The sequence below is a fragment of the Branchiostoma belcheri genome, unplaced genomic scaffold (assembly GCF_001625305.1).
Source record: "Branchiostoma belcheri isolate BF01 breed outbred unplaced genomic scaffold, Haploidv18h27 scaffold67, whole genome shotgun sequence".
NCBI lineage: Eukaryota > Metazoa > Chordata > Leptocardii > Amphioxiformes > Branchiostomatidae > Branchiostoma > Branchiostoma belcheri.
Window position 1 is genome coordinate 928,850 of NW_017804320.1, and position 11,618 is coordinate 940,467.

An 11,618-nucleotide genomic window follows, 5' to 3' on the forward strand; every position below is an offset into this window, starting at 1 on the left:
TCGATTACACAACCGGCGGGCTACTGAACCTCAGCGATCTGACATTTTACCAAATCCATATCAATTTGCGCAAAAAAAATCCCGCTGTAGAGGACAACATGTATTATTCAAAGAGGTGTGAGTATAAATTTTGATAAATTACATAAATATTAATAATTTTCACTGGGTCTACATACATACATACACATGTACACATCTCGTTGAGTTAATGGGAATGTTATGGCTTATTTTTACACAGAACACCTGTCTGGTGAGAGTCTGAAGTTCTCGGCGAGCTGACTGTCTATCGTGATTTGGTGCTCTTTGGCTTTGAGTCTGAGCGCGGCGATACTGGAGTTTTGCCGCTCGGCGGCGAGGGGGAGGGTCGGGGACACCTGCGTCGGCGACACGGCAGTTGCTACCGAAGGCTGCACCATGAAGCCTACGGGCTGAGTGATGGGATAAACCGGGACAAGTCCGTTGGAGTAGGCTGATTTGCTGGCCTGCACCCGAGGGTATTTGGTGTTGGGTCTCCTCCCTCGGGGTACCTTGGGCTCAGCGAGTAGCGACTCGATGCTGTACGGGCTTTTGGTGACGGTGTTGATCGGGCTTGTAGCGGGCCGGGTGGGGGATTGGGCCGTACACGGCGGGGTGGTAGACACGGTAGAGCACGTTGTGGTTGCCGAGTCCGCTACAGAAACACTGTCTCTGTCTAACGTTGTTTCAGAGGAGGGTAGATTCTCTTCTGTGGTCGCGGCGGCTTCCTCGGTAGTGTTGAAATGTTCTGTGTGACTGGGCGTTTGGTGTGACGACGTGTCGTCTTGGTGATGTTGTTCTTGGTCGTCTGTTACTACTAAAGAGGCGGCCGTGGTGTCGTCTTTCCTCGCGCGTACCCGCTCGTAGTTTGAGGACGTGGAGGAAGAATCTGTCGTGTTCCCCGAGTCCGATTCACCCCACCTGCTCTCCCCGTCCGCTCGGCACGGGTTGTCGGTGGAGGTATCGAGGTCGCCCGAGAGGCTAGCCTTCTCTGCCCCGTCGTCTCCTGCCTGGCTGCCCTCCGCTCGCATCGCGCCTTTCTGCCTCTGCTTCTCCAGCTGTTTTCTCTTCTTCCTTTCCTCTCTCTCCTTCTGTCGTCTCTCTAGCTCTTCTGCTGGGATGGGGTCGCCGCTGCACGTCTGGGGGTGAGCGTTGTGAGCCGGTCGGCCCGGGCCCTTCTTGGTGTTCTCCTTCTTACGCCACTTCGCTCGTCTGTTCTGGAACCAAACCTGGGAGGAGGGAGGGGGGAACAAACAGAACAACCGGGTCAGCTAACAACACGGGATTACAGGAGAACCAAATAAACAAACGTACAGGATAGAGGAAACTGCCAATATACAGGGTTCGAACCCTGCCATGCAGCCGATCTTGTGCCCTTGGGAAAGGCACTTTACACGAATTTCCTCACTTCACTCAGGTGGAAATGAGTATTGTGTAGTCCTATATTTTTGGTTGCGGCATGAAAATAAGTTGAAAAAAACTTGAACGTGCCGTCACCACGTCTTGTGATTACATGTTGGACCAAAAAAAAAAATGTTTCGATCAAGACTAGATACTAACATACCTGTTCGTATAATAGTGATATTTTATATTTAGATTACTAGCTTTTCTAAGTGTATCTAAAATCTGTAAGTATTCATTTTTTTTCATCTCGAAAAAGTCAGCACTATCTAATGCAGGATGTTTACTAAAACGAAGAGGACTAAAGTGTTTGTCTTAAAAACTCATTAACAAAACCCATGGCCAAGTTAAGAATCTTCACACATGAACGTTCAACACTCAAGACAATAGGACTATGATTGTGTACACAAAGTTTAGAACATATAGTTTGTGTACATATAAATACAACATGAAAGTCTTTGACTGAGAAGTCGGTGATCTTTATCAAGAATTTGTTGGCAACTTTAACCATAGTTCTGAAAGTCAGTCATTTTTTCTGTTTTAAAACTTTATTAAGTTGTCATATGTTCGCTGACAGGAGAAGAAATAGGGCTAATATTCTAGGCAGGGATTTGGAATTGGAGTGGCCATATGTGTGTGTATAGTTCGGTAAAACTTGCCCCGGGACTAGGCAGGACCAGACTAGGTGTTGAGTTTCCGCCCAAAGTATTCAAAACCCCTCAGGCCACTCTGTAATTCATACAGGCAAAAGAGGGGAGCAAACAAATTTTCTCTGGGACATGAACCATAACGTCAGCGGTCGCGGAAATCCACGAATCGCTCGACTATTAAAATAATTCCTTCCCCCAGAAAAGTAAACGACGCTGCTTCTCTGTCAATCAGAGCTGTATTACCCTCATTCCAAAGTTAACCCTATTAAATATTCACACGAAGCGGTCGTCTACGGTTGAGAATATAGGCTTGAAAGTTTTAGAGGCATCCAGTGCAGTTTTTAGGACTCGGAAACCAGATTTTTCAAAGTCGATATTCTAGTCACTTATCTACACACTAAGTTGAAACAAAACTGTCCTAATATATATCGACATTCATGGAGCAAAAATGCCCAGAATTTTGACGAAAAACGGTTACCGGAAGGACCTTGGTTGATATTTAGGGTACCACCCAGAAAATAAAGGATTAATCTTGGGGCTTGTTTCTGCAGTTTAAAAGCCCAACTGTATGAAATACTGATTCAAATGTGGGACAGTATGTAACAATATGTAGCCAAGTTTTGCCGCCATGGATTGGCATTGGATGACTGTAAGACTATAGGCTAGAAAGGTTTAAAACACAGCATCGGGAACCGCATGTTTCACCGCAGGAGAGTTTGTTAGTTCTAATTTATCCCTGGGTGACAGGACCTAGTCCCCACCAGACTTCTTTTGCAGGCTAAATAAATCGTAGAAATCGGTTTAAAACGATATTAATTGTAGAGAAAAAGGTAGCCGGCCAGAGAAGCTTCTTGGTAGGCAAATGGAGCTTCTCTGGCCGGCTACCTTCTCTGGCCAATTAGCACCCTTTTTAGGCCGATTTCTACGATTTATTCAGCCTGAAAAAGAAGTCTGGTGGAGACTAGACAGGACCTGTATGATAGAGTGGAGAACTCATAAGGCACCAGTGCCCACAGACCACGACCACCGGCGTAACACAAACAAAAGATCTTGTCTCCAAACCCTGCGGTACAACAATCCTTCCCACTGTCCTAGCAAGGTGTTCTGTTTGTTAATAAAGCACAGAATATGTGAAAAACGCGCGGGACTGTGTTTTGGTTGTTTGGGGGTCCATCCTTGAGTGTTGGTGTGTGGCCTCCTCCCGGTGTATGTTCTACCCCAACCCACCCGTGTCCAACAATTACCAATGACCCGGTCAGCCGTCCGATTATTTTCTTACCAAGCACATCCGTCGGTCACTCAAAACTAAGAAAACACACTGGATCTTAGGTACGTTTCACACTGGAACTAACTCCAATACGTTTTTCTCAATGAAACACCTGATAATTTAAGTTCCAAGACGACCGTTCCTGTTTTGTTGTGTTGTTAGGGCGTCTTGTTTTTCTCTCAGTAGAAAAGAAGATCGTCTTGTGGTAGTGGAACAAATTTTGGAAATGCCTGAGGGATCTGACCGGACAGTGCTTCCCTTTCCGTTTAACGTTGATGCCTTTTTAATAGGTTGCAGTGAGGAAAAACAGAGGCTCTTTTGTGCTAGCCTGACGTTTTTGTAACCCAGTTATGTTTGATTAACTGTCCGTGTGTCAAGACACCATAATTGGCTAATCAATGCCTCAGACAATAACTGACGTTGCCTGTCACACTACAAAATGTCTCCTCAACTGTGCCCATCCCTTTTCCATGCCAAATGTGCTCAAGTCAGAGAATAGCAAGCTAGATCTTAGACCATTTCTTAACGATGATTTGAAAGAGCTGGAATCATACCATACGGGGTTTCTCAGGCATTTTTGTGGAGCCTGAAACTCCCAACGAAACTATAAAAGTCTGTAAAATACAGTACAGAACACAGCTACTCTCTCAAAAAGTCTAACAGTAGTGCAAGTTACGATTCCCCGTACAGACAACAGCTTGGCCTGTACATAGTTGAAAAGTTCATACTTCAGTGTTAAAAGTTGTTAGACTTCATTGAAGGAAGCGAATAAGCGCTGTTGCTTGCGTGGCTGTTTTTCTAGAGTACTAAAAAAAACTGGAGAAAAAATCATTTTGATAGCAATACTTAAAGTTGATTTACGAAAAGTTAGATTGAAATTTTATCTTTACTGTTTTGTCTGTGTATACACACGTAGGTCAAGCTTTAATTCTATTTCGTGCTCGAAGGATACATCCCAAGTGATTTAGAGCTAGTCTGAGTGTGTCTGGTGGTAAGTTCGCTGGTCCGTGGCAGTTTAAAAATGGCCCTTTTTTCCCTCAAGGGAACCACAGGCGAATAAACAAAAGCACGCGAGCAATCGAGGACGGTGCTTGTCCCAGAATTGGTTTCAAGAAAAGGAAACATAAACAAGGAACACGGAAATCGGCTATTGCAGTTCCGTCTGATATATATTTTCCAATTTGTTGCACATGCCTTCTTTAACAAACTTATATAGTAGTAATCTCCAAGCAGATCTTTTGGTGGGGGTAAGACAGTATCGAATTGGACAGTCGGTGGGGAAATGGTTACAGACTGGCCAATTTGATGCTGACTTCCCCTCACCGAAAAATCTGCTTGGAGACTAATATAATAGTGCATAATCTCATGTTGACAAGCTACAAAAATTCAACAAATTTGTCGACATCCTCACTACTGCAATTTCACTAAAGTTCCCAGTCAAAAACTGACCACTGTGTTTGCAAAACTGAAAACATGCAGTGTAGACATTCTTAGATATATCCAAGGGCATCTTTATCACATAAACAAACACTCTAACACATTATATCCGGTCCCTACCGTCCTTCTTTTGTTTTTAGGTTTCTTTGAAACAGGCGAAAAATCTAATTTCGAACTTGAAACATTCCTTCAACGATAAAATTTCTGCTGGGCACTCCTTCTTTTTTTACTGTTAGTCCTTGAAAGTCCACCTGTTAGCAGAATAATAAATCAAGAGAATGCTTTTGTTCAAACTTGCCGTTGTGACTCGACGAGTAGGTGTCTTCTCGTGAGAAAGTGCGCGAGTAGTGGGACACCATATGGGAGGGGGGAGGGGGGCGAGGGAGGGGCAGTTCACACCCTTTTCACACTCACACAACGGATACCACCAAATTATTAAATCATTCCGCGATATTTTTGACACCCACTTCTCAGCTTGATACGGGGTTTGGGAGTCAAGAGGGAAGTACCCCATTTAATCCCGATTTGTTTTAACAGTTTACGTTTAAAAAAAGCACAAAACACTACATCAAAAATCATTGATTCGCCTTCTTAACTTTCTTAGAAAGAGGAACTAAAGATTCTAGTATTGATCATAGGCTACATTACATAAATGCTGTTTGTGTACGTCTCTAGTTGTTGAATACCGCATGTGTACGGGTGTACGTACCAACAAAACTAGCAACAAAAGTTTGGGTCAATTTGTGTACAAAATACGATAGCTACACTTAGAGCACACATCTGTCACTGTCACGTTACAGTGTGTGGTTTGAGACAAATGATTAGAACACAATCTTCAGGCATCCAATGCGATTTCAGAGCAGCAAAACTAGAAATATTTTGAATAAGGCGATCTGTATGATATTGACACATACTGCCCCACATTAGCACATTTTAATCAGTATTTCATACTTAGGGTATTTAAAACTGCAGAAACAAGCCTCAAGATGAGTCCTTTATTTTCTGGGTGGTACCCTAAAAGTCAGCCAAGGGCCCTTCCAGTAACCATTTTCTGTCAGAATTTTGAGCATTTTTGCTCCATGAGGGTCAATATTCATTGGGACAGTGTGGTTTTATCTCGGTATGTAGATAAATGGCTAAAATATTGGCTTTGAAAAATCGGGTTTCCAAGCCCTAAAAACTGCACTGGATACCTTTTTTTAAGTCGACAGTCTAGAACAACTATTAAAAACTCAGACTGAAGAAATCACTTCTAATATAAAGCCACACTCTCAGTGTCGAACCTAATTAACTATGGTGCTTGTAACAGACAAATAACGTTTATAATATATTTTACTCACGGATAAATGAATGATGAATGAATATTACTTGCCTTTCTAATGCCTCCGTGTATCTATGGTTAAGTTAATAACGGTATATTTCATTATTTGTTTGACAAAAAGGTGATACTTTTTAACACCGTGTCCTTGATAAATTCCTGACTCTAAAGCAGAGAAAACACGATATCCAGATCATTCCAAGTATTAACACTGCCGCTTTGAAATGTGTGCGTTTCCTTTGCTAGGGTTTAGTGGAAGAAATTTTTAGCATATGAACTCAACACTCTATACTGTAAGGTAAACAAGCCAAGGGATGTGTTAAGCTGAATTATTTGTCCTGTGATTTTTTTTCTCCGCCTGGGGACACATTCAAAAGCGAGCAGGAGATGTGCTCATATGGGGAAACAAAAGCGGAATGGAGAGGTTGAGAACAAAGGCGAGGTTCCCCGAGGACTTGTGCTCACGGGCAGCCGCCGAGACATCGCCGCGGAAATATGGGCCGAGCCCCGGGTGCCCACCGCACAGGGGCCGGTAACAAACGCCCGCAATATGCCAGCGTTCGGCTTTGTTAGCGATACCTTCTATCCGTCAGTAGGGTGTACTGTACTAGCCTCCATAGCATGCCAAAAACTGGGGGTTTTGGGGGGTCTTTGGGAGCTTTTATGTGCTATTTTCTGATTGCATATACTAGACAACATAGCCGGCCTGGTTGAATTACCCCCGTCTTTAGAACTGGGCTAATCAGAAAACAGCCGAAGACCACCAAATTAACCCCCAGTTCTATAAGCCTGCTACGGAGGCTAGTACTGTACCACATCTGTGCAGCACACACGTCTACGTTCTCTCTACACTAACGTTTGTTTTGACAAGTAAGGTTCTTTAATCACGTTGCTTATCTACAAGCAGTCGGAGGAAACAAATTAGGGTTGGCGGTTTTTTGAGGTGGCCATTTCCTCCCTACACTCTGATATTTGTACTCGCAGAGTATGTATAAATAACACTAATATTTCTATCCACTAAAGTTGCACATGTGTACGCGAATGCATACATTATATTTGTTGTTTAATGTATATTCAACATGCAATCTAATTCAATGATTTATATTATTACTTACAATTTCAGATGTGGAAATAGTTTAACGGGAAAGCTTTGATTGAATTTTATACGCATCAACAAAGTGATAAACTTGTTGTTTTTCTACACCATTATTAAACAATAGCCAATCGTATTGTCCGACAGAATATATATACTTCAATAGATTTGTATCTGTTTTGTCTGGGTCGAGAGGTGTGAAAACTTGAAGATCTCTGGAGCAGCTTTAAGTGGCCCACTTAAGACCAGTTGTGACACTTCGATTGTTCCGTCTTCACCCCGATACGTTTTTACATTGTAAGAAAAAGAAGCACCACATCTTATCTGATTCACAGACAAAGAGGATCGGTATGCATGGCCAAATACCGTGTTAAAACTATCCGCCAATTTTCTTGTAACCGACTTAGAAGATATAGGCTCAGGGGACAAGAAACAGGACCCGTGCATTTTTGTCTTGCGAATTGTCGAGCTTTTTTTTTTAGGAAAAAGAAAAACCCGAGGGCTTCATGGAAGAATAGTCGCGCAGGTGCGAACTTATCGCCCATAATAGCGACTCAATCCCCGCTAAATAACCAAACACAAGTCTAGATTGAAACGGTTTGTTAATTCTAATTGGCCTTTGTTGGAGTATTCTGAATCCATTTCCTTATTTGCTTGCTGGATTTTCCTTTTTTTGTGTGTGGGAGGGGGTGACTCTTGGAGTGTTCTCGGGGTCTGGTGGATTTGTGCACCGAAACAACATGGCGGAACGGCCGGTGAAAAAGGCATGGGCGAAACGGGAGAATTTATGTCAAGCGTTTTCGGGCCCAAATAGAAGCGGGCGGTGCGTTTCCATGGGGCAGACGTTACATTATGAGACGTAACGTAGCAGAAAAATAACCGCCATGGCAAAGAGAGAGATGTGCAGTGCTTATGTGGCTAGAGGCTAGTACACAATGCAAACGTGCGCTAACTCTGAGAAGGAAGTCCGCTCAGTCAGTACACACCAAATCGTGAACTTCCGACGAGGAATACACACACGGCAAAAATAACCCTACTTAATCAGACGACTAAGACAACAAATAGATTTGCCATCCCTTCAATACACACCGCAAAGTTACAGTCACAATTATAGACTATCTGCAAGGACAACATATGAGAATTACTTGTGCTCTTTTTGAATCAACCGCTTAGAAATGTCCGTCCTTGTATGTGTATTTTTTAATAAAAAATGTATTTGTGTCTTTTTGCTTGATGGGATGATATTAATTTTAGAAGCATATTTATGAATCGCCGACAGGCATGAATGAAATGTAATGAAGAGGAGTGAAATGCGTCTATGTTCTGAGTACGAACCACAGGCACGTAATGGTCTAAAATATGGGCACGCGAGCTGCGGAATTCGTTACCGAAATTTTCCCGACTAGGTAGGGATTGTCACCCGCATCCTAATAACCCAATTCATCACTGGCACACATGTGTCAAACGGTCCCTCTCAAAACAACAAGATTACAACGTATAACACGGCGACAATTCCCGATGTTTTAATGGTTATTTGATAGAATTAGCACCTATTATGTGGCGAACTCGTTAATAAGCCGGCCATTCTTGTCAACTTTTCGATTATGTTTTTACTGTTGTTTTTAGAGGGTATTAGTGTGACAAATGACGGCATGGGGTATGTTAGGGGGAAGTGTGGGAGATATACGCGGGGCTAGGGGTGAGAAAATCCGGCTTGGCGAGGCGGGGACCATACGGTGGAGGGCCGTAACCGATCAAACGTACCCCCGACAGAAGTTTGTTTAAGCGGCGGTAAGAAGCCACAAACAGTCGGTGGCTTCTTGTCTCAGTCGCCGAACGCTAATTGATTTTTGGCGGGGGGACTTCTCGCTATTTTCCCACGAAAAAAACTGCTACAAGACTGCACGAAATACCATCACTACCACGTTTGATTAGAAATGCTTTCCGCTAATTAGGTTTAAAGCGTCGACGAGGTACGGACTAAACTACTTTGGTTTGAAGAAGTCAAGCGAGAAAAGTTCTTTACTCTATAACGACATGTCTTTCAACACAAGACTAACCGCTGAATATTTCCCTGCCTAGACGCGTTTTTCCCACACATGGAGGCACGTATATATTTTCCCCGGCAAATTTTCTTCTGGCAGCCTTTTCCGTTTCGAGAAGACCAGCGTAACGCTTGGACGGGCGAGGAGAGGTTTTTTTTTTAGTAGTACAGACTGTTTACGACTAGAGCTCAAATGGGTGTATCGTGGTTAAGAATCTCAATAAATCTTAGCGAGCTACTTAATCTACCTCTTCCTACTTTTCTGTCCAATGCAGAAATACGTCGTCTGTGGATAGTCTAATCAAAAGACCCAAATATAATCTTAATGTTCTCATTTGGAGAAGTGCAGAAAGTGTTGAGTTGGGTGTCTGATATCTTTTGAAACGTTCTTATACATGTATTAAGCACATAGAGTCAACGTGACTGACTTGAGACGACACTTTTTATATTCCAACAAGTAAACACAAGACGTGGTGACGGCACATTCAATTTTTTTTCAACTTATATTATTATTAATGCCGCCACCAACACATGGGACAATGCAATACTCATTTTCATCTGAGCTGGGTAAGGAAAGTCATGTAAAGTGCCTTTTCCAAGTGCACAAGATCGGTGGCATGTCAGGACTCGAACCCGGGACAATTTATGAAGAAAAAGAGAGATTTTTGCGTTTGTCTCACCTGTACTCTAGACTCCACGAGGTCCAGCCTGAGAGCGAGCGCCTCTCTCATGAAGACGTCCGGGTAGTGACTCTCCTGAAACGCGCGCTCCAACTCCTCCAACTGCCACGAGTTAAAGTTGGTCCTGGTTCTCCTCCGCTTAGGAGGCATGCCTTCTCCAGAATCCTGCCCGTTTTCTACAAAGGAAAACAGTAGAGAATCCCTCAAGTTGTTGCTTTCTGGAAAGACAATAATTGAGAGAAAACGTTCAGGGAAGGTGACGGTTGGTTTTGTCTGGGTAGAAAAGCCAGGTAGTAAGATTTATCAAGAACAGTGGTGAATAAGTGCATCTTTACCTGTGTAAGATTTCCTGAGGTATTTCTAGTTTTCTTGAAAATGCTGTTATATTAGGAAGTTTTCTTTGTTTTTTGTTGACAGTGTTTGGGTTGTGATTGAGAGAGCCAAACTCTTTGCCCGGCCTGCCTATGCCTGGCCAGGGAACACCTGAGTGATTCGCTACGTTTACTTTCCACCAAGTCTGTGGCGAGGCGAGCGTTAATTGTCGTGCATGATATACCCAGCGACCGTGCCGGAGGCCTTTCCCCACCGGGCTACACTCAATCACTCCGGGGGACAGGGTGAGCTCTGTTCCCGAGAAATTATTCACCATGTTACGGTGAACCGGTTAGGGCGACGACAGTGAGCGAGGTAGCACTATAACACTGCAGAATTTTTCACGACCCTCCTTTTGTTACGTAAGGGCGACCAAAAAGGGGACGTCGTCTCGACTCTTTTTCGTCGTAAACCTAATGTAGAACTAAGTACTAGTACATGGCGCTATGGGAAGTTACTGTTAGCCTTTTAGACTCGTAACCTACACAGATAGTATGTCACTACACAGTATTTCAGTCACAGACAAACACAAAACATAGGAGAAGAGATCATGAAATAAAACAAACAACGATTTAACAAAGAGCCACCAGCAACTCAACACAAGAACACATAATTTCTGTCCTGGGAGTTAGACCATAGACAGGGTTGAACATGTGTGCTAGCCAGGCCGTACCTTGTTTGTTGTTCCCAGCCGTGGTGGTGATGACATTTATGCCACCGTTCAGGATCATGGAGGTCTGCGGGAAGGAGGCGTTTGGGTGCCCGCCGCCGCCCAGGATCCCGTCGATGGAGAACGGCCTGGGCCCGCCGGGCAGGCCCGACGAGGTCGGCGGGAAGTCGAAGGCGGCATGGGGGTACGGCGGGTGGGTGTACGGGAAGCCAGGCAGGTTGACTCCGTTGAGGTGGGGGAACTGCTGGGTGATCAGGCAGTTGTCCATCATGATTGTGAAGCGTACACACACACAAATACTGTCCCTGCGTACGTATACGGACTCGAACCGACTAACAGACGAATCTTCCTGGTGATACGGACGTGACGAGACGGGACATGAGACTGATGCTCATGTGCGCCACTCACTCGGGTTTAGTCCTGACACGGAGGGGGGTGCCTGCACGTCACCCCGACACGGGCCTGGCCAATCACAGCCCGACCTTCTCACAACCATGAATACACACCGTAAAATCCTCCAATTTTCACAGCGACGAAAAAAACTCACGGAATAATTTTTACCCAAACACGCTAACATTTTAACCGCAACCAAACCAACTCATTTCTACATCCACACATCACTCTATTTTCTAGCAAATCAGTTTATTTTCATAATGCTATAACCTCAATGG

The 11,618-nt window shown here is 43.9% G+C and overlaps 1 protein-coding gene across 2 annotated transcripts; it reads right to left on the reverse strand.

Annotated features, from left to right (window-relative positions):
- Positions 1 to 227: 227 nt before the first annotated feature.
- LOC109483919 (homeobox protein unc-4 homolog) lies at positions 228 to 11,376 on the reverse strand. 2 transcript variants are annotated; one of them, XM_019787058.1, is made up of 3 exons: positions 10,951 to 11,376; positions 9,906 to 10,081; positions 228 to 1,244 (listed from the first exon to the last, which is right to left on the reverse strand). In XM_019787058.1, the coding sequence occupies exons 1-3, from the start codon at positions 11,216 to 11,218 to the stop codon at positions 231 to 233; spliced, it is 1,458 nt and encodes a 485-aa protein (XP_019642617.1). In that variant the 5' UTR covers positions 11,219 to 11,376; the 3' UTR covers positions 228 to 230. The 2 variants fall into 2 exon arrangements, with proteins under 2 accessions (XP_019642617.1, XP_019642616.1); XM_019787057.1 differs by having other exon boundaries at positions 9,906 to 10,123.
- Positions 11,377 to 11,618: the final 242 nt, after the last annotated feature.